This window comes from Myotis lucifugus, unplaced genomic scaffold, assembly GCF_000147115.1.
Source record: "Myotis lucifugus unplaced genomic scaffold, Myoluc2.0 scaffold_1646, whole genome shotgun sequence".
Taxonomy (NCBI): Eukaryota; Metazoa; Chordata; class Mammalia; order Chiroptera; family Vespertilionidae; genus Myotis; species Myotis lucifugus.
Window position 1 is genome coordinate 5,870 of NW_005872694.1, and position 21,472 is coordinate 27,341.

The 21,472-nt window shown below is 60.5% G+C and overlaps 1 protein-coding gene across 1 annotated transcript in view; it reads right to left on the bottom strand.

Moving 5' to 3' along the window:
• The window catches only part of CDC42BPB (CDC42 binding protein kinase beta), a 44,070-nt gene that overhangs the window by 3,710 nt on the left and 18,888 nt on the right, over positions 1 to 21,472 (bottom strand). The window contains exons 12-32 of the mRNA XM_014450013.2: positions 20,474 to 20,584; positions 19,375 to 19,619; positions 19,177 to 19,282; positions 18,696 to 18,820; positions 17,600 to 17,705; positions 15,375 to 15,523; positions 14,713 to 14,807; positions 13,302 to 13,381; positions 9,431 to 9,520; positions 9,046 to 9,123; positions 7,725 to 7,830; positions 6,850 to 6,986; positions 6,244 to 6,383; positions 4,954 to 5,035; positions 3,927 to 4,143; positions 3,734 to 3,796; positions 2,864 to 3,460; positions 618 to 715; positions 443 to 527; positions 224 to 341; positions 6 to 117 (exon numbers count right to left, since the gene is read on the bottom strand). Coding sequence (XP_014305499.2) covers positions 6 to 117; positions 224 to 341; positions 443 to 527; positions 618 to 715; positions 2,864 to 3,460; positions 3,734 to 3,796; positions 3,927 to 4,143; positions 4,954 to 5,035; positions 6,244 to 6,383; positions 6,850 to 6,986; positions 7,725 to 7,830; positions 9,046 to 9,123; positions 9,431 to 9,520; positions 13,302 to 13,381; positions 14,713 to 14,807; positions 15,375 to 15,523; positions 17,600 to 17,705; positions 18,696 to 18,820; positions 19,177 to 19,282; positions 19,375 to 19,619; positions 20,474 to 20,584 — 2,940 coding nt within the window. The remainder of the gene's footprint in view (positions 1 to 5; positions 118 to 223; positions 342 to 442; positions 528 to 617; positions 716 to 2,863; positions 3,461 to 3,733; positions 3,797 to 3,926; positions 4,144 to 4,953; positions 5,036 to 6,243; positions 6,384 to 6,849; positions 6,987 to 7,724; positions 7,831 to 9,045; positions 9,124 to 9,430; positions 9,521 to 13,301; positions 13,382 to 14,712; positions 14,808 to 15,374; positions 15,524 to 17,599; positions 17,706 to 18,695; positions 18,821 to 19,176; positions 19,283 to 19,374; positions 19,620 to 20,473; positions 20,585 to 21,472) is intronic.

A 21,472-nucleotide genomic window follows, 5' to 3' on the forward strand; every position in this document is an offset into this window, starting at 1 on the left:
CAGGTCCATGAGCACCCTGCATTCCCGTCGCCCGGGCCCATGTGGGCCACGTGGTTGAAGTTGGTTCGGGGTTGGAAATCATCCTGGATCTCAAGTTCTGGGTCTCTAAGCATCTCCCTGAGGAAGAAGGCATTTTGGGATTCACGACCGTGAGAAGTCCTCGGGCTCTGCCCTGGCCGCCCACGGCATGGCCGCCCACGGCACGGCCGGGCCCCGCCCTCACCGCCGCTGCTGCAGCCTCTCCTCCTCCGGCACCTTGAAGACGAACCGCCTCTTGCTCCGGGTCCGCAGCATCTGCTTCCGGCTGTTGTCCGAGGTGTCGGGCACATTGAGCACGGTTCCTGCAGGAGGGAGGTGACCGCGGTCACGGCAGCCACAGGCCGCGGCAGGTCAGAGGGCAGGACGGAGGGACGGCGCGGTCAGCGGACGGAGGCTCACTCACCCGAGAACTTGCTCTTGAAGTAGATGAGGCGGGGAGGCTCACAGTTGAGCAGGTTGAGGGTGCCCTCCGTGTTCAGCGGTCTTATCTGTTGGAAACGAGAGGGTCGGCAGCCGCACACACAGCGGGCGCACAGCAGGGGGAAGCCGCCACGCCTTCCCCTCCGCCTGGGCCTTACCCTCCGCAGGCCGATGGTCTGCACCCACTCCATGGTGCACACGTCGAAGACGTCCACCCCGTACTCGCTGTACACCGTGACGTGCGAGGGGCTGCAACCTGGCGCAGACAGAGCAGAGCACGGTGAGGGACGGCGCGGCCCGGGCCTGGCGCCTTCCACCTGAGGGCAGCGGCCAGGCCCATCCCCGGCCTCCAAAAGGTGCCGAGGGCCAGGTGAGGGGCCGGCCACAGACCCTGACCACGCCCACTCTAGGGCCTTCCCAGATTCAGACCAGCACGACCAGAGGTTCGTGCATCACGCCGCTCCCGACTGAGGAGCAGGCAAAAGCCGCAGCACAAACGGTTTCTGAGTCAGCTTTCTTACACGGCTCCTGCAGAGCTGACACTTGAGGCTCCACACCCCAAAATTCAGGGAGGGCCGAATGGCCTGCCCTGTGAAGCAAACTCCTGTAGGAGATGCCAAGGAGCCAGGGTTCTGGGTGAACATCCAGACACACAAGAACCACTGCTTAGCTCTGGGGGACGAGCCTGCCGGCCACACCCAGCGAGCTCCGGGTCTGTGCACAGCGAGTGCTCGGGAGGCGGGCATCCCACCTGGCGTCTGCTCCGACACCGAGACACCGAACTACTTTCCGGCAACGGCTCTTTCCCTGCTCAGCGTGACGCCAACCGTCAGGTGGCGGCTGAAAAGCCCTTTGTTCCAAAGACACACGCCGAGGCCTGCGGGCCCATCTGAAGTGTCAGGGCTTCTGGACAGCGGGGCGCCTGTCTGCTCCTCACGCCCATTTGTGCGCTGAACGCTGCCCCGGCACCGTGAGCAGCCGCACCGCAGAGGCAGCCGCAGGGCCCAGCTCCGGCTCCCGGCTCCCCGTTAAGCTTCAGGGGGCAGGTCACTAACAGCAGGTGGGTCTAAGCTGCTGCTGCTGTGTTCCTAGTGGACGGCACGACCAGCCTCCCTTCCAACCCAAGGGAGTGAAACAGCGTCGGGCAGCAGGCAGGAGGCAGGACTGAGGGCCGTCCACGAATGACCCGACCTCGAGGCCGGCTCCCTGAGGCCCGCGCACAGCCGGGCAGCCTCTCCCGTGACCACGTGGGGCTCCCTGCAGGGGCCAGGAGGTCTGTGCGGGATGAGGCGCTGCACTGAGGTGTCCGTCTCCACGGGAAGGGAACCGCTATGGAATCTGACCACAGCCGCGTGCTCCCGCATCACCTGCCCCATGGCCAGCCCGCAGAGACGGGACTGACACGCCTCTGCACGGGACGGGCGGCTGAGCACACAGGGTGCCCAGCAGGGCGTGGCCAGGGCTAGTGCACTGGCCTCCAGACTGGCTGGGCATCTGCGCTGGGCACGAGGGCGGAAACAAGACCACAAGGTGGAGGCAGAACCGAACGCCAGGCCAGCGTGGCCACCGGGAGCCTGGGCTCGGGGCCGCTTTTCCTCTCCTAGCAGAACAGCCCCGTTGAGCAGGGCCCTGTAGTTCTGAGGCTGTTCCTACGTGGCGGCTTCCGTGGACACGGGGACGGCAGGGAAGGTGCGGGCGTGGCAGCAGGAGGCTCTGGCTGCTGCACTGCCCCAGCCCCGGCCGAGGGCCAAGGAGTCAGACACACACGTGAGCCCCAGGCGCCAACAGAGGCAGCGCACCCACAGCTGGGGCTCCTGGTCCAACACCCCCGGGTTCTCTGCCAGCAACAAGGCGGACAAAGGCTGTCCTTGTAGGTAATTGAGGAGAAACACGGCACCCGCCCCCCACCCGTAACCCCACTTCTGTTGCCCATCACCCCTGGCTCCCACCTGCCCGCCAGTGGTGGGCGCTAAGGGTTAGGGCCCTGGACAAGTTCAGATGGCGGGCTGGGCGTGAAGAGACCCATGGACCCCATGGCCCCCCCCCCCCCCCCCCACAGGAAGCCACCTCAATCCCTGGACCAACTCGGCTCTTTCCAGAACAGCTCCTGCCTCAGGAAACCGCCCCCCAGAGGCCTCCCACGGACAGGACAGCGCGTTTCTCCTGGCCGCGCCGAGCCCTGCAGCTGGGTGCTGCTACTGCGAGTTCATAATTGACTGCAGGCCCTCACAGCCGCCCGAGGCCAGTGTCGGGACCACCTCCCAAGGCCGAGCGTGGGGCCCGCCCTCCTGGCGCTCCCTAGCTCCCTGGCCGGGGAACCGGAGACGAACTGAAGCAAAACTGAACATGCCGACGGGCGTGAAGAGCAGCGACAGGGATAGGGCAACAGAAAACATATACATACTACAGGCAACAGGCACCGCAGGCCACATGAGCTCCTGCGTGCGCGACCTCCGGCCTTGTGGGTCCACGTACAGTCCCATGTGGCTGAAGCAAAGCAGGTACTCCTCGCTTTTGAGCTCCACAGCACAAAGGGCGTCAAAAGACTGCTGTGAGAGGAACGCAAGCGAGGGGTCATGGGGATTTACCAGCGGCAGGGCCTGCCCATCTCCCTGGAGGCTCAACAGAGAGAACCCCGAAGGGTAGCCAACACAGAGCTTGTCCTTGAGCACGGCCATGCACTGCACGCTGCCAGGGGCCGCGAGCTCCGTGACCTTCCTGTGGAAAGGCCGGGTCCGCTGGACCTCATAGCACAGCACCAGCCGCTTCACCGCCACGAGCAGGCAGGTGGCCGCGCTCTTCTTCAGCGTCGCCGTGGCGAGGAGCTGGCAGCCCTTCGTTTCCGGAAGCTTGACGTCCACGTTGCTTTCTGTGCCGTCGAAGGCAGACCACGGGCAGAGGTGGACGTGGTGGTTCCGGCCGCAGAGGAGCGCGGCGACCTTCTCCTTGGGGGCGAGCTCGATCTGGTAGACTTTCTTGTAGTCAGCGACGCGGACGATCACTGCAGGGAGGGCGGGCGTGAGGCCGAGGCGGGGGGTCCGCAGGGCCCACCCCTGCTCCCGGCGCTGCTCAGCACCCTCCACCCCTTCCCAGGCACCCAGGGCCCCATGTGCCCAACGTCACTGCTGTCGCAAGAAAGTGGTCTTGGCTGTGGCCTTCCCTCTCATTACAAAGCTTCTGATGGGGGCGACGGACCCGCCCAGTGACGTCGTCTCAGCGCTCACAAGTTCCCACGGCCGACGCTGGGCCAGCACAGCGGACAGGCCGCACTCACCGTCACGGGTCACCTCGATGACGTAGAGCCCTTCTTCTAAGCCGACCACAATCCTGTCGCCATCTGTGAGGCAGAAGGAAGAGAACAGAAAGCGCGTCAGCTGTGGGCCCGGCCTGTCCCTCCCTGGACACGGGAGCAACGGACTCTAATTCGAACGACGGTGAGGACAGCGGTGCCTCGGAGGCGCACGCACCCAGCACGGCGGCCGCCAGCACGGCCTTGACGAGCGGCAGCGAGGAGTCGTAGGCCTCCTGCGGGACGTGCACCACCTGGTTGCGCAGGCGGTTCTTCTGCAGGATGGACTGCAGTCCTTCCAGAATCCCAACCCACTTCCTCTTCTCGTTCTCGTTCTCTGTCAGAATGAGCAGTGAGCTGGTCTTAGAAGGTGAACCTAAGAGAGAGGCCGTCACCTTCAGGGCAGAAAAGAAAACAGGAGAGCCGTAAGCCGGCAAGCACGGCACAGACGCCCGCCCGGCCGGCCCGGCTGCTGTCCCGCCAGAGGGAGGAGCAGAAGGGCCAGGGGTTAAAGCTCGGCCGGCCTGCTCCGAGGCCCCTCTGTGCTGTCCTCGGGACAGGAAGGGCAGCCCCGCTTCCCCGTCAGCTCTCTGGCGTCCTGCTCTTGCCCAATCTGGGGGGTCATGTCCATTCTAAGGTGCTTTCCTGAACGATCGTATTACACTAAAGAGGACCCTCGGAGCACGTGCACAGGCGACAGGCTCTCACACAGCACAGGGCACCTGCACAGGCCCGTGCGGCTGCCAGGACAGGTTACATGCAGACACGGCAAGTCTCTGCGTTGTATGAGGGGCTTTCTGAACAGAGACGAGCTCAACCAGAACTCCCGGGCGGGGGGCACCTCTCAGCTTAGTGGAGGGACCCCCGCACGCCCCCTGCCAGTGAGTGCGCAGGAGCAGGGCTGCCAGCTACGCCTGTGTCGCTCCAGCTCCTGACCAGCAGGCCCGGGAGGGAAGGGAGGCCCCGCCTGAGAGCGAGCGCTGGCATAGAGCACTGCGATGGGGAGGGGAGGGAGGCGGCAGCGAGGGCAGAGGCTGGGCAGCACCTGTGTGAGGGGCCTGCAGCAAGGACAGGGAGGGGAGCCGGGGCCTCTCCCATGGGCCCTGGCCCCTCCGACGGCAGTGACGCTCTCAGAGGGTTTTGTTTTAACCACGTGACTTTCTGTGATCAGCGAATCCTCTCTAACAGACAGAAGAGAACCGTACCCTGAAGATACACGGAATGTCTCGTCGTGAAGCGTGAATGACGTCAGAGGCCAGGACTGAGCTCACCGAGAACTCTTCATCTCTGCAAGAAACAGGACACTCAGCGCACGCACGGGGCAGGAACACACAGGCCGTGCGCACCCTCCTGTGCTCAGATCTGACGAAAGGGCCCTTTCGTGATGACTTCCTCCAACGTGAGGGGCCCTTGCCTTGGTCTGGGTAAGAAAACGCTTCCTCTGGGAGTTTGAGAAGCCCCTCCCTCCACCCCTCCTCCCTGAACCACACCCCCTCTCTCCTCCCTGAGCCACATGGCTCTCTCTAGTCCTGGAGCTGCTTGGGACGGACAGACCCCACCTCGCTGGTGGGCCCGGATGGGGCTATAATCAGGCCGTCATTAAAGGAGCGAACATGTGCGATACCCGTGGCAGCCCCACTTCAATACACTCTACACTCCAGGCTCGGCGCCCGCTGGCCTCTTCCTCGCAGGGCCAGGGCGCGGGGAGGGGCAGCAGGGTCCCTGGGGCTTTCCCACACACAGGTCCCAGTGCTCATCCGCCCCATGTCCTGGGAACATGGGAGGTGGGCACTGCTGTGGGGGTGACTGACACATGGCTCTCATGGCACCACCACGGCACCCCAGAACCAATGCTGGCGACAGGCTGGAGGCTGGGCCCCAGCCTGGGCAGATGCCAGCATGTCCATGTCTGCATTTGCCGTCCTCCGTGGCACTGGGGTGGGTGACAGGACAGGCCACGCCAGGCCCTGTGCCAGCACGCCCACCTGCAACTTGTTTAACCTCACAAACACCCTCCAACTCCCGTGCTGGGATGGTGCCCGTCACACAAATGGGAAGCGGAATCAGACGGAACGAGAAGAGAAGCCGCGAGGAGGGTGCTCGCTGCCCTCTGCCTGGTGCCAGGAAGGCAGGTGGCAAGTACGGAAGGGTCAGAGGTGCCCACGCAGCAAGCATTAGGGCCCCACAGCCCGGCTCCAGGCTGCTGTCGCCAACAAGGGACCCGCCAGGCACCAGGCCCCTCAGGACACGCAGCGCCCTCTGGGTGTTCCCTGCTTGTTCTTGGGCGTGTAGGTTCTTATGTTAAATGCTCATTGGGCAATTTTCAGTGCAAACGTATCTAAAACAGGACGCTTCTGGCACGGACTTTAGTGCCTGTTTGGGGACAGCACAGTGAGGGAGGGTGTGGAGGCGGAAATGAGGTTAAGGGTCTCAAACAACACGCTGTCATCTTGGTGACAAGCACACAGGCGAGGCCCGGAGAGCGAGGCGCAGACCTGAGGTCCAGGACCTGGCTGGCGACCACGCCGGGCTGCGTGGACTTCCCCTCGGGCAGGTCGTACAGGAAGAGCTTGCAGTCGCAGACCACGGCGTAGGCCCGCTGCCACCCCTTCTTCACGCCCGTCGGCTTCGGGACCTGCGGGTAAATGGACCGTGTTTCACTGGCCGGCGAGGCCAACCACAACCTTCCAGAAGCGCCATCAGGGGCCTCAGGCGGGGGAGGGGGGGCTTCCTGGAGGTGCCACGGGCCACCATCGCCCTCTGCCGGCCGGGTTCTCACAGGCAGCTCCCCGCCCCCTCGCAGGCCGGTGGCCAGAGCCTGGTCTGGGCCAGGGAGTCAGGGCGCTGCTGCGGAGGGCGAGCACTGACAAGGTCACGCGGGGATGAGGCGGACAGCTCAGCGACAGGGACGCTCACAGCCAGGGAGCACTCGGAAACTACAGCTGGCCGGGCCTTCACGGCACTCGGCCTCGGAGCCTGTCTGAGCGCCTGGCAGGAGGCGGGACAGGCCCTGACTCCGAGTGTGCTTCGTGGGTCCTCAGGACCGGGCCTCCCAGGACGGGCACGAGGGTCATCGCAGACACGAGGGCCCAGCGTCCTACCTTCACGTAGCCCTTGTAGGCGGTCCCGATGCCCCGCTGCACGTCCACGCCCAGGGGCCGCCTGGCCTGCTCGGGAGGGAGGGGGCACACCTGGGGGGCGCTGTCTCGGCAGGACACGTGGCAAGCGAACGAGCACACTGGAGCAGGGAGGGGGCAGCGTCAGAACGTGGCCCGGAGGCCCCGGAACCCCACGTGGGGGTTTCTGAACACGTCCCGCCACAGCTCGGGGACGGGCACAGCGGCAGGCAGGGCCACAGGACACCTTGACGTGCAATGACTGTCCCGGAGCCGGTCTGTCCTCCCCCAGCCCCGACAGGAACAACGTGCCGGTCTGACGGGTGACAGCACACTCGGGGGTCCTGGCCACCAACCACAGGGCTGGCCCTGCACCGTGAGCACGTCTGACGGGTGACGGCACACCCGGGGGTCCTGGCCACCAACCACAGGGCTGGCCCTGCACCGTGAGCACGCGGCTCTGACCAGCGCGGGTGCTCGGGCCGCCCAGCCCAGGGTCAGCGCAGGCTTGGGACGAGGCCGAGGGAAGAGGCCCGGGGTGCTCCCTCCAGAGGACTCGCAGGGCAGGCTTGGGACGAGGCCGAGGGAAGAGGCCCGGGGTGCTCCCTCCAGAGGACTCGCAGGGAGGTCGGGCTCCGTTCTGCCGGGCTAATCTTCAGCATGACTGCACAGCACACTCTGTGGGCAGCCGTGACCACCAGAGGCCCGGCTCACCCGCCAGCGCGGCTCCCACGCAGCGAGGACCAGGCTTTCAGCCCTGGCTCACGGAGCATTTACACAACCAGGGGAAGATGCTCCCTCGCTCACTCCCACTGGCTGCGTTCCGCCCCCCTGCGCCCCAGGGCCGCGGGGATACTCACCCTCGCAGGCATAGCCCTGGCGGAGGAGCCCCACCATCAGGGAGGTGCAGTGGCTGCACTGAGTGGGGCTGGAGAAGGACTTGATGCTGAACTGGTGGGCTTTGGGCTGTGGGGAGAACACCGACAAGCTGAAGCACACACTTGGAATTCATTAACAGCTTGGCACCATCTGTTTGATCTTGAGAAACAGAACGTGTGCCATCTCCCGCTGAGGTGCCGTGGCCCCGGGCAGTGCCACCAAAGACCAGTGCGCAGACCAGTGCGTAACACCCACCCGAGGAACGTGAGCCAAAAGTCCGTCACCATACACTTCCTTCAGAGACGAATGGCATAAAGCGAGGTTGGCGCAGAGGGAGCGTGGCTGCCGCAAGTCCCTCGCCTCCCAGAGGCCCTTGGGGGCCGCCCGGGGCTACGTGTGGGAGGGGCTCCCACCCAGAGCTGCCCTCCCACCTGAGACCAACAGACAGACACGGAATGAGCAGCAGCCCCTTCCTAACAGCAAGAGCGGAGACCGCGCCCTCGCTGGGAGGAGGGACCCCAGTGACGCGGTCGGTGATGGAAGGAGACAGGATGGAGACGCAGGCTGTCTACGAGGCTCACACTGCAAAGCCCAAGCCTTTACTCCTCAGGGGACATAAATGGGGACGTTCGTAAGAAGCAGGAGGGATTGAAGAACCCAGGTGCAGTCCACCTGCTCTCTGACTGTGAGAATCAAGTCCAACGGCCAAACCATTCACCATCTTGCACAAGACCAAGCTGAGCTCTAGCTGGCATGGCCATTGTGACTGAAACCCTAAGAGAGGCCATGACTGCATCAACAAGAAGCCGCATCTAAGGTGCATAAGGCCAGATGCCAGTGAAGCCTGAAGCGTGGGCCTGTCCCCTAGGGGCTCTGGTCGTGTGGGCCTGGTCGAGCAGTGTGCACGGCTCTCAGGGCCCAGTGACAAAGGCCAACGACGAAGTGCACACTCGGGAGCTCCTTTCGAGCTTGGGGGACCCCCCCCCACACACACACACCATGCACTTCTCCGAGGTTCTCCGTGCAGGCGGGTAAAGGGAAGTAAATCTGGAGAAGGAGCTCAGACACGTCACAGAGCAGCTGCACTGGGGAGGGAACTGGTCTGGGAGTGACGGGGCTGGGAGATCCAACTCAGACACGTCTCCGTGAAATCCGCTCAGGCAGCGCTGGTCAGGGCCACCGGGTCCCGACACGCCCTGGATCGCACAGCACTCAGAGCGCCCGCTAACAGGCCGCGCCCGTCTGTCTGATTCACACGGCTCTTCTAAACCGAGGAGGCGCCCGGGGGAAAGCCAGGCTTACCTTTGGTCCAGCCAGAGCGAGGGCCTGCGAGGCGGGTGGCGGCCCGGCGGGCGGCCTCTGCGGGGCCCGAGCCATGTCCTGGGAGACAAGCGGGACAGGTGAGCGCCGTGCTAGCTCAGCGCTGCTCTAGCCAGACCCTGCGTGGATCCCTTCCCCCGGAGCTGATCAATAATGAACAGTTCTGCATTTTTAATTCGAGACATTGTGGAGACACCTGTCAAAGCACGCCTCATCGAGCCGATGCGCCGACGGCAGCTCTGAAATGCAAGTCGGGCTCAGAGCTGGCGCTGCGGGCGGGACCGAGCGCACCGGCCGCGGCCTCCAGCAGCAGGTGGACGCGGGGCCGAGGGGGCAGACTGAGGGTCACGGTCCGGGGCAGTCTTACCTCCTGCTGCTCTGTGCTTGCAGCCGTGGACGTGGACGGGGACACTTCTGGCTTTGGAGCTTGTGTTTCTTGCTCACTAGCTGAGCTGGTCTGTGGGGAAAAGGCAAAGAAATTGTGAGAATGAAAGAACTCACTCTGCAGAATTCAGACTCTACTACGTGTTCTCTATTTAAAAAGTGCATCCCCCCAAAATAAAAAGTAATAAAAAGTGCCTCCCACTGGGGAGCTGAGGTCCAGCACAGGTCTTGTTCCCGGGGCACGTGTCGTCAGCCCTCACCCTTCCCTGCATGCCGAGGCTGCAGGGTGACCTCCGGCCGGGACCCTGACGAGGCACCGTCACCAGCCAAGGCAGAAGCCACCCTGGAAGGGGAGGCGCCGGGAAACGCCAGCCCTCTGACGGACGTGACTCTCTGTACCTTCCAGCCGGAGCCCAAAGCTTCTGAACCTCATCTCAGGGCCTCTGACCGGAAGGGAGAATTTCCCTGAAAGTTTGATACACAGGGAAGCAATGTTTTGTTCTGACAACTCAAGATTCCCAAATTAATTTCTATTTGAAATTGGAGCTAAAGCTTTGAAGCCAATGTGAAGCTAAAGCTGCACTCTAAGACCATCTTTAGGTGGTAACGAGCGTTCCTGAAACTAGTATTTCCCCATCAAAGGTCACGCCCTCTGTCCACAGGTGCGCGCACCATTCACGCGTGTGGAAGCAGCGCAGCCTGAGCACAAGGAGACGGCACCAGACAGACGCCGGGAGGCGCCCACAGGAGCGCCCACAGCTGCGCCTGGTGCTCCAGCGGACGGAGCCAACCGCGAAGCCCTACAGCAGCCGCAGTCAGTGGGCTGCCTGAGGAGCCCTCGGGCGCCAGGAGCTCGCGCAGCCCCCATGCAGCCCCGCGGCCGTCCTGGGTGTGTACAGAACTTCCCAGGGGAGAGCTAGCGATCAAGGCTACAGATGTAAGCATGTTTCTCCCATAACAGGAATATTAAAGAAGTTAGAGCCACAGTTTTAGAAAAATGAGGAGCAAGCGAATATTAATTTAATGTTCACCACGCAGTTGTGAACGGATCAGAAGGGTGCACGCTGAGGGAGGAGGTGGCCCACGCAGCCGCGATGTCACTGTCCTGTGGATGAGGTATCGTGTGGACGTGTGCCAGGCTGCCCTGGCACTAGTGAGGCAGTGAGGACGTGGAGGAGGGACAGACAGGAGGACAGAACAATCACTCCCACCCAATAAGAACGTGCATGGAAACTGGACCCCAGCATTCCCAGTCCTCAACAGCGTGTTTCACGTGGGGAGAGAGACAGGTTCTAGGACCATCCCGGTGTGGGCCCACCTCCCAGCAGACCCAGACTCCAACCACGGCTTTTCCCGGAAGTGACTGTCGTTTCTCCTGAGCCGGAGGCAGGAACAGCTGTCAAAGCGCTGACGTTAACGGCACTAACGCGCAGGGTGCCGGCTCCGAGGACAAGGTACCAAGACCAGCCCCACCCCGGGCTGACATGCGCCAGTGCGGCCCGTGAGGGGTCCGAGCTGGAAAGCACCTGCCGGAGACGCCACTGCCACCCACTCCACAGGAGAGAGGCCCTCCCGGCACCTCCGCCCGTTAACTGCAGTCTCTGTCCTCGGGAAGCTGCATTCGCGGCCACGGGCTCCGCCGCTGCAGTGGCGGAAAGGCAGGCGGCGGCAGCAGGCTCACGGCACAATGACCAGAGCTGCAGAGGCACCGCTGCAGTGCAATCTGTTCGCTTCTTAAGCACTGCAGCCTCTGCCTGGCCTGCACGGCTCAGAGGTTAGAGCAGGGGGTCCTCAAACTACGGCCCGTGGGCCACGTGCAAATACAAATATTGTATTTGTTCCCGTTTTGTTTTTTTACTTCAAAATAAGATATGTGCAGTGTGCATAGGAATTTGTTCATAGTTTTTTTTTAAACTATAGTCCGGCCCTCCAACGGTCTGAGGGACAGTGAACTGGCCCCCTGTTTAAAAAGTTTGAGGACCCCTGGTTTAGAGCGTTGGCTCAATGCGCCAAAGTTGCGGGTTTGATCTCAGGTCCGGGCACATCCATGAAGGAGTACATAAGTGAAACAACAAGTCGATGTTTCTCTCTTAAAAAAAAAAAGCCCTGGCAGGTGGCTCAGTTGACTGGAATGTCGTCCTGAACAGCAAAAAAAGTTGCAGGTCTGAAGCCCCATCAGGGCATATACCCAGGTTGCAGATTCAATCCCTGGTGGGGGTGCATATGAGAGGCAACCAATCGATGTCTTTCTCTCACATCAATGTTTCTCTCTCCACCCTTCCTGTCACTCTCTATTAAAGAAAAAGTAAATGACAACAAAAACACCGCCCTGGGGTGAGGATTACAAACAAACTGAGGGCTTCGGGAAGACAAAGCGATGGCAGTGGCAGTGCCAGGACGACAGGAGCAAGCCTGCCGGGCTCGGTAAGGCTGACCCAGGCCGGGAGTGCTGGCCGCTGGCCAGGCTGCTGTGGGTGGCGCATCCATTGGCCCTTTCCGGGCGAGGTCTGGCACACCCCCTCAACCCAAGGGCTTCTGCAGAGCGTGGAACCTGCACGTGTCCCCTGCAGAATTCCCGCCAAAATGTCCAGCCCACGTCTCACGAGCGGGAGCATCAGACAAACCCAGAGGCTGGGTCTCACCACACTGCTGGTCTGGGCCAGGCAAAGCAGCCACTCCCGGGAAGGAGGCACCGTTCCAGAGCACAGGAGGCCAGGCAGGACAGCTCAGCACGTTCCCGGGCTCCGCCTGGGCCGGCAACCACGGCCTCAGGGCCACCTCGTCCACACGACAGCGACATCACGGTTCTGAGGGGCCACCTCGTCCACACGACAGCGACATCGCGGTTACGTGGGCCACCTCGTCCACACGACAGCGACATCGCGGTTACGTGGGCCACCTCGTCCACACGACAGCGACATCGCGGTTACGTGGGCCACCTCGTCCACGCCTGACTTAGGACATGAACTCTGGAGTAGCCCAGGGTCGCTGATATCGCGGTTAGCTGCGGCTATGCGGGAGGATGGCCTGACTTAGGACATGAACTCTGGAGTAGCCCAGGGTCGCTGATGCCTACAACGCATTTTCAATAGTTGCGGGGAGTGTGGTGCACGGGGAGGGAGGAGCTAGCTGCACAGGGGCAGGATGCTGGGTGAGACGCACCGGTGAGAGGCGTGTGCTCACTGCAGGCTCTTGCACCTCCGCTGCAGGTGTAAACATTTCTAAATAAAGGCGGGAAAACCAGCACACGCCTCAAGGCCCCGTGAATGAGACCTGCTTTCACGCTTTTCCCTTTCTGGCTTCCAGAGGCTGCTAGGAAGGGTCCAGCCTACTCTTCTGAAAAGGGGAAGATGCGGCACCCGAGGCGCGGGAAACGGTGCACGGGGAGTGGGGCTCGCCCTGCATTCTGCCGCTTCCTGCACAGGCAGCACCGCCGCTCCCCGGGGAGGTGCCGCCCCAGCTCCAACTCCGGCAGCAGCGAGGGGCCTCCACCCGTCGGCGAGACCTGAAGGGGAGCCAGGACGCCCCCCGAAAGTCTGCTTGCTCTTCCCTGGCTGCAGTGCGAGGCTGTGCTTTAACAGCTGCCTGGAGCACCACAGGCAGAGGCCCAGGCAACCTCTGCCCTGAAGACACGGAGCGGTTTCTTAGCAGCTCTCACGAATTCTGGAAGCTTCTCTGGAAACATCGCAAGTCCTTACACGTCTATAACCTACACACTTCACATCCTGGGTGGAGGACAGGTCAGCGTCAGATGGCACTTGGCTGGTGTGTTCTGGCCCCACAGGAGTCAGGTCACAGGGCACTATTTCTAACCCGTCATAAATGCGCTTTTCGCTTGTAAAACAGTTACTCACTCTGAAGGTCAGGTCATGTGCAAGCGGTGCAGTGTTGAAATACTCAAAAATAGAATCCTGAAAATCTGGAAGTTTGAGTCCTGCAAGACAGAGACAGTCACGGTGAAAACGTAAGACTATCTTATGCTGAGACGGGAAGGCTCCATGTCGGCAGACGCCGGCGCTCCCCAGTTAACCGATAACCCTGACGTGGTGCCACGCCAATGCCGGGACTTTCCCCAGCCGGGACGGGAATGCAAGCTCACCTGGGAGAGGGGGAGGGGGAGGGGAGGCGGAGGGAGAGGGAGGACACCTCGGAGTCTCTAAAGAAAGGGGCGGGAGGGGACCCACCAGCTGTGAAAACGGACCCACGAGAGGTCTGGCCCAGGAATGACCAACAGGGGAGAAAATCCCGGCTCGGAGCAGCGCCCAGGGCAATCTCCGCATGAGCAGAGTAACAGGAAGTCAGCAGGGACGGGAACTTAACTGGTGAACAACTAACGGGCCACGGGAAAAGCTAGAACGGGTCCCCCCGGACTGCACATCCTCACAAACTCCAAGCGGGCGGTGAGCCACTGAACAGCGACCCTGCACGCGCGCACTCCCCGAACACCTGGGCGCAGGAGTCTCTCTCTCTGCCTCCAAGGGGAGACACCGATAAGACACACACACCATTTAAAACCCTATCCCCGGCTTAAAAATAAAAAGCCCTACGTAAAAGACAGCCGAGAAAAGATACTTGCAACTTCAGTCACAAACAAAAGCCTCTAATTCTAAATACCCAGAAAGCTTCGGAGAATTAAGAAAAAGACTGCACAGCTTCTATTTCTAAAATGGGCCAAGGATACAAATGTATAAACCACAGAGGAAGAACCACCGCCAGCCCACGTCCTGCTCAGAATAAGAAAACGCAAACCCGGCTCCACTGCGATGCTGCTTCGCACTGACCAGGGTGACCCCGCTGGGTGTGACGGGGACCCGCCCGACCCGTGGCGGGCACAGACGTCCCGGCGCCTGCAGCAGCGGCAGCACCTGCAAGGTGTGCACGCTGACCCTTGGACCGGCAGTCCACGCTGGACATTTCGCCCAAAACAGTGACGGGAATGGGAAATGCTGTACGCAGGTCCACACCCGGCAGCGGGTTCCAGGACAGCGAGGGGCACAGAGCGGTCCCTTGTCATGGGATGCGACGTCTAACTACACTCATTTCTTTCAAGACCGAACACAGGAAGGACCACCCAGACCTGCGGGTGACTCCAGGGAGCGAATCACTGGACGCACCCATTTCAGAGTTTTGGCTTTGGAATGACTAAGTGCTCTCTTCAAATAACTAAAAGCTATTAAATCTAAAAGAAATTAAATCTAAAACAAAACCACTTCATTAAAAAAGGCTTATACTTTAAAAATGTAAAAACTTGTAATTTTAATTTACCGGTATCTGCTCTAAATTTTTCTTCCATCTTCTTCTTCAAAATTTCCATTTCTTCTAATAATTCTTTATTTTTGGCTTCCGAGTCCTTTAGTTTACTAAAAGGAGAAATAGGCGGCGTTAGGTGCAGAGCCAGGCCATCTGCGAGCGGCTGAGCGGAAGGTGGGGCGGGGCTGTCCCCGGGAAAGTGCTGGGACGCGCCCGGGCTCCACACACATGCGGACGGACACACGCGTGACAGACCGGCCTTCCCTAGCGCGTCTGGATGGTACCAGTGGTTCCGCAGCACAAACACGGATGGCAAAACCAGTGTGGAGCCCGCGGCGTGTTGGACATTGCTCTCTCTCTGGACCACCCTGTGCCCTCTGAGGACACACAGCCCAGGGCTCTCAGACCTTACACCGGTGTCTTTCCCCTAACCGGCAAGATGGTGGCTACCACCTCCCTGAGCGCAAGGTCTTGGGGTTCCTAGGCTTTTGTGGGGGGACAGAGCAGCCAGCTGCTGCAGCCAACATCTGGCGAGGCGGCGAGCAGGCCAGTCCAGCACGGGGGGACCTGCCATTGAATCCTGGCTCCGCACCTGTGTAGTGGTGACACCTGCCCACACCTCAGCCCCATCCTGGGACGGCAGGCGTGCCCCAGGGCCCACACGGGAGGACAAGCACCTTTCAAAGGAGAGGTTCGAGTCCTTGGCCTTCCTCAGCTCCTCCTGAACCAGCTGCTTGGCCCGGATCTCGGCCTCCAGCGCCGACTGCAGCTCCAGCCGCGCGGACATGTCCAGCTTCTGACTGCGGCGCACCTTCCAGAGGGGGTCCTGTGTGCGTTGGTTCAAATGTGAGAGATACATTTTAAACTACTAACTTCACAAAATTAGCGCTAACAAATAATAAATTCATCTGTTTCTAACTTTAAACGTTTATCATATTTAAAGATTAACTCTCAGGTATTATCAAAGTCCATCACAGCCAATTTTATTTTCAATATTTTATGGCCTTTATTCTTCCTTAGAGATCTTCTAAAAATTCACTAATTTTTTGAAAGAGTAAAATGGATCCTATAATGTAATTTTTAAAATTGATTTCAAAGAGGAAGGGAGAGGAAGAGAGAGAAAGATCAACGATGAGAGAGAATAATTGATCGCTACCTCCTACACACCCCTTACTGGGGAATCGAGCCTACAACCTGGGCATGTGCCCTGACCTGGAATCAAACCTGGGACCCTTCAGTCTGTAGGCAGATGCTCTAGCCACTGAGCCAAACCAACTAGGGCCATCATGTAATTTCTATTTGGGCCACTAGACTCTTACAAAGCTAAGCGGCACTGTACGGTCACAGTTATCTTACTTCCTTCTATCCCAGTGATGGCGAACCTTTTGAGCTCGGCGTGTCAGCATTTGAAAAACCCTAACTTAACTCTGGTGCCGTGTCACATATAGAAATTTTTTGATATTTGCAACCATAGTAAAACAAAGACTTATATTTTTGATATTTATTTTATATATTTAAATGCCATTTAACCAAGAAAAATCAACCAAAAAAATGAGTTCGCGTGTCACCTCTGACACGGGTATCATAGGTTCGCCATCACTGTTCTATCCTGAAGCATTTGACTATTTCCTCACTGCAGGGATGATGTCATTCTTCACCGAGGATGCCTACCTGAGAGGAGACTAAGAGAAAGGAAAAGGAGGGGCGGGGCACGGCCAGGGGATGGCGCAGCGAGGGAAGCAGCCGCTGCAGCACCTGCTCACTGGGCGGGCCAACCAGCCCGCTGACTTCCACGGGGAATGAGAGGCATCTGGACACTTTATTCCTAAGTTTTCAAGCACAGCCGAGGCCGCTCTCCGTCCATCGCGGAGAAGAGCGCGGCCCGAGGGGCCTTTCCCAGCTGCAGGCAGGAGCAGGCGTCCTGGATGGATTTTCTCCAGAATCAGTACATGAACGATATACCCTCAGGGAAAAAGGAACAGCAACCTCATCCAGTGTGTCCGTCAATAGGAGCCATCTACACAGTGTTCTGCAACAAGAATCTCCGAAGCCCGTGCCGCTAGCAGGACCTGTGACGGCCTCTTTCTCCTCCTACGAGGTTTGCGCACAGACTGGTCAGCGCAGCTCCTAGGAGCCAGGGCACACAGCGCTGGAAGAGGAGCGCTGAGACGGAAGACACTTACTGACCATCCCAGTTGCTGCAGAAACCTCACCCCTAAAAGCGAAGATGTTTCCCAGGGACGGGCGATGCGGCCGTGGTCTTTTCTTCAAGAAACCTGAGCTGTCACTGTTTCTCAGACAGAGGGCTCTGGGGACGCAGGGGAGTCCCTGGGACACGCACGGAGGCCGCTGCGTGCCCGGCCTCTGCACCACAGACTGAGCTCTGGTGCTCGTGTGAGGTGAGCAGTCACCACACCTGCAGGCGCTGTCCCTTTGGGTAAACATACCTTCCAACCAGGAAAACATGATGGAACCAGAATTCTATAAACCCTTTCACCAAGCCTCTGTTCTGACTGTTCTGTATCGCTCGTTCACAAAATGAATTGTTTTTAAAAAGTAAATGGGACCCAGAAAAATGGAGACGAGGGAACTGGGCTGAGAGGGGACCTGTGCAGCCCCGAGCTGGCCACACTCCCAACGCTGCAAACACAGACCACTGGCTGGTCACCTAGAAGGCCTGCCCCGGGGTGGGCCGTCCTGCTCACGGAGGGTGTCCCCGCAGGGCGCGGCACCACTGAGCATGGCGACATGAGCGAGGACGACAGCACCTGGCCTCCCGGAGCCGACCCCATGCCAGTGCTCCTCACACCGCTGTCCCCAAGGGAACGGCCTGTGTGGTGCTTCACGGCGAAAGCCCCTCGTGCGTCCCCTGGGACAGACGTGTGCTCAGGGCACAACCCACCAGTGTTCGAGACCCCAGGCTGGAGCTCCTCAACGCCTCGAGCTCTTCCGTCATCTTCGAAGCCAGAGCCTGGAGGTAACCCCGCGCGTCTTTCTCGTCGCTGACCCTGCGGGAGGGGACGTGGTGTCTGAGTGCCAGGAGCCAGGAGCACGCGTGGGTCCCGCCTCCCTGAGGACACAGGGACCCAGCGTCCTCTCACGGGACACCAGTCCCCGTGACAACAGAATGCCCCTGTGGCCGGCCGGTGTGGCTCAGTGGTTGAGCGTCGACCTATGAACCAGGAGGTTGAGGTTCAATTCCCCAGTGTAGGTCCTGTAGGAGGCAGCTGGTCAATGACTCTCTCATCATTGATGTCTGTCTCTCTCTCCCTCTCCCTTCCTCTCTGAAACCAATAAAAATATGTATAAAAAAAAGAACTCGCCGTAGGTAGAGGCCAGTCCCCGCTCCATCGGTCGCCTGTCCTGCATGGCGCTTTGTGAAGCGGCGCCTCTGAAGGCGGGTGTCCCTGCACAGCCTCAGCCACACCTCAGAGACCTGGTGGCTGCCTCTCCACCTTTAGCTCAGCGCAATGGCACTGGGCAGAACTGCCACTGACACTAGCAATGTGGGGGCACAGCGGAGGGCTGTTCCTGGACGTCCGAGAAATAGCAGGAGGTGTACATGACGGTCACAGAGGAGGATGGGAGCTAGAGAAACGGCACCCTGGGCTGGGCCACACCTGAGCCTGGGCCACACCTGAGCCTGAGCCACACCTGAGCCTGAGCCTGGCCACACCTGAGCCTGGGCCACATCGCTGGGCGGGCCGCACCTGAGCCTGGGCCTGGCCACACCTGAGCCTGAGCCTGGGCCACGCCTGAGCCTGAGCCTGGCCACACCTGAGCCTGAGCCTGGGCCACACCTGAGCCTGGGCCTGGCCACACCTGAGCCTGAGCCTGGGCCACGCCTGAGCCTGGGCCTGGCCACACCTGAGCCTGGGCCTGGCCACACCTGAGCCTGAGCCTGGGCCACGCCTGAGCCTGAGCCTGGCCACACCTGAGCCTGAGCCTGGCCACGCCTGAGCCTGGGCCTGGCCACACGGCTGGGCGGGCGGACGTACCACTGGATGATCTCGGCGATCTGAGCTTCCCAGTGGGCCACCGACTCCTTCTTGGCCGCCAGGTCCTGCAGCTCGTCCTCCAGTTGCCTGTTCTGAGCTGTGAGCTTGTCCACGAAGGAGCAAAGCTGAAAGTAAACAATCGCACACACAGTGGGTTATTTGGCGCCTGCAAGTAGGACATTAGCATTGTTCAAACTACAAGTTCTTTTGAAGATTTTGGAAGTTTTCTTTAATCGTTATGAAGTTCAGGATGTGGACTTTTGATTGTATCCAACTCCAGTCACATTTCAATGCAGATCTGAACATAAAAGGGACCAAGAGCCAGTGATTTCAGATAATCAGCAGCTTTTAGCCAATTACAAACACCCCATTTAAAAGATCACCATTACTTCACTGAAAAATAAAAATACTTAAAACGCAAACTTCCAGCATCCACGAGGGGCAAGTTCCCGCCCCCCGAGGCGCCCGAGCCCCCCATTACCCTCTCCTTCTCGGCGGCCAGCTTCTTGTTCTCCTCCGACAGCACGGCTCGGTCTCGCTCCAACTTGTCTTTGACGGTGCCCACTGCCTCCTCCACCTCACTGAGCCTGCGGGAGGGGCAGGGTCAGAGCCCACTGGGCCCGCCCCGGCCCAGCCGCACCAGCCTGCACCTCCCACGCGGAGGAGACGGGGAACTCACCGTTCTCGCTTTGACTTCTCCAATTTGTCTTTTAACATTAAGATCTCCTTCTGCAGGGCCAGCTGGTGGCTCTCAGAGTCATGCACCTCCTTCCTCACAGTTTTTACCTCCAGCACGTGGGAGGCCTCGCGTCTGACCAGCTCCTCTTCGTAGAACAAGACCTTCTTCTCCAGCTCAGACTTGATTTTGGAAATCTCTTGCTGATGCTCTAAGGAGGCCCCTGGTCCCCGGCCCCCTTGCTTTCCCTGGAGATGAAGGTTCAGGTAAGTCACATCCCCCCCCCCCCCCGCCCTCCCTCGGGGTCACGCTGCGTCCCCTCCCACATGCAGGCCCTTGGAGGGCAGCTTTGGGGGTGACAGCATCTGCCTGCAGGAGGGACGTGCCCAGACCTGTGGGACCCGGGGCCGTGTCACACTGTGTCACCCTGCAAGGTGGATGGTTCCAGGTCCCTCTCTGCCCAGCACCCCGCTCAGCACTCTGGGGACCGAATGTCAGGCCCCTGTGGCTGCGGCCACGTGACATCTCTGCTCTCGTGCAGCAGAGGGACAGTGACTGACACACCAGCGAACAACAAGACAGTCACGCAGGTGACGTGACCAAGACAGGGAGGAGGGAGGAGTGCGGTTCGACGCACTGGCCAGGCAGGTGGCAGCGCAGATGAGGGGAGACACAGACACCTTGAGGATGTGCAGGGGAGAGGTGGCGGATTCGCCAGGGGCTGGGAGCGGGTGCGAGGGAGAGAGAAGCCTCAGCGTCTCCACTCACAGACAAGGAGCCCACGGCTAGAAAGGTGGAGGCCCTGGGGTCACATGAGGTCAGCCAGGAGCCCAGCCTCCCACCGCCCTCTCCCGCTCCAGGCCGTTCCCCTGGCCCCTCGCCGCCTCTGGCCACGGACGACCAGCCTGTCTCCACTGTCGGTGGCAGGACACCGGCTTCAAGGAACTTTCCCGGAAGTGGGCCCAGGAGTTTAGAAAACCAGGTGTCCAGAGGCACGGGTGCTAGTGATGGGCTCCTAAGGCCGGGCCGCTCCTCGGGATGAGTCCCCAACGGGCAGGGAGGGTCGCAGCTGCTGGTGGGAGCGGGACCCAGCAGGCTCTACCTTGAGGGCCTCGAGCTCGCTTTCGAGTTGCTTGGAGAAGCTCTCGCTGTGCTCGCGAAGCTTGCGCTCCTTGGAGGCCTCGGCCACGGCGTCCTCGAGCCGAGCTTCCAGCTGCAAAACGGAGAACCGAGGTTCAGAGGCACTGAGCCAGCTGCACGTGTCACCCCTCCCCGCCTGCACTGTCCGCACGCGTCACCCCTCCCGCCCTCACGGTCCGCAGGCGTCACCCCTCCCCGCCTGCACTGTCCGCAGGCGTCACCCCTCCCCGCCCGCACGGTCCGCAGGCGTCACCCCTCCCGCCCTCACGGTCCGCACACGTCACCCTCCCGCCCTCACGGTCCGCACACGTCACCCCTCCCGCCCTCACGGTCCGCACACGTCACCCCTCCCCGCCCTCACGGTCCACACACGTCACCCCTCCCCGCCCTCACGGTCCGCAGGCGTCACCCCTCCCCGCCCTCACGGTCCGCAGGGGTCACCCCTCCCCGCCCTCACGGTCCGCACTCGTGACCCCTCCCCGCCCTCACGGTCCGCTTGCGTCACCTTTCCCCGCACTATTGTACCGAAAGCGGAGTTTTTCCCATTTATCTTTAATGTTGGCGGTATTTCTGAACGTCCCCCTTTTTCGCCATTAAAGCATGATGCACAGAACGACCCATCAGTAATGCACTGAGCACGAAACAAGGAATAACTTTATTCCATTAGCCAGCTCATTTGAAAGACAGGAAGAAAGCTCAAATCTGCGTTTCCTGTCCAATTTGAGATGGGCTTCTATAGGGTTTGGGGACAATATGTATGTGGCAAGCACTGCTGGGGGAGAGCTTATTCGGGAGCACATCTGCAGCCTGGACATTTATAATGGCTCTCAACACAAGATCTTCCTGGACAATGTACTCTTCACTCTCTGCCTCTGAAAAAAGATTCTGGTGTTTAAGTGTCCTATTATGTCTGGAGTCCATGGGCCCAGTGCGAGTTGGGAGACGAGATTTTTGGTTCCAG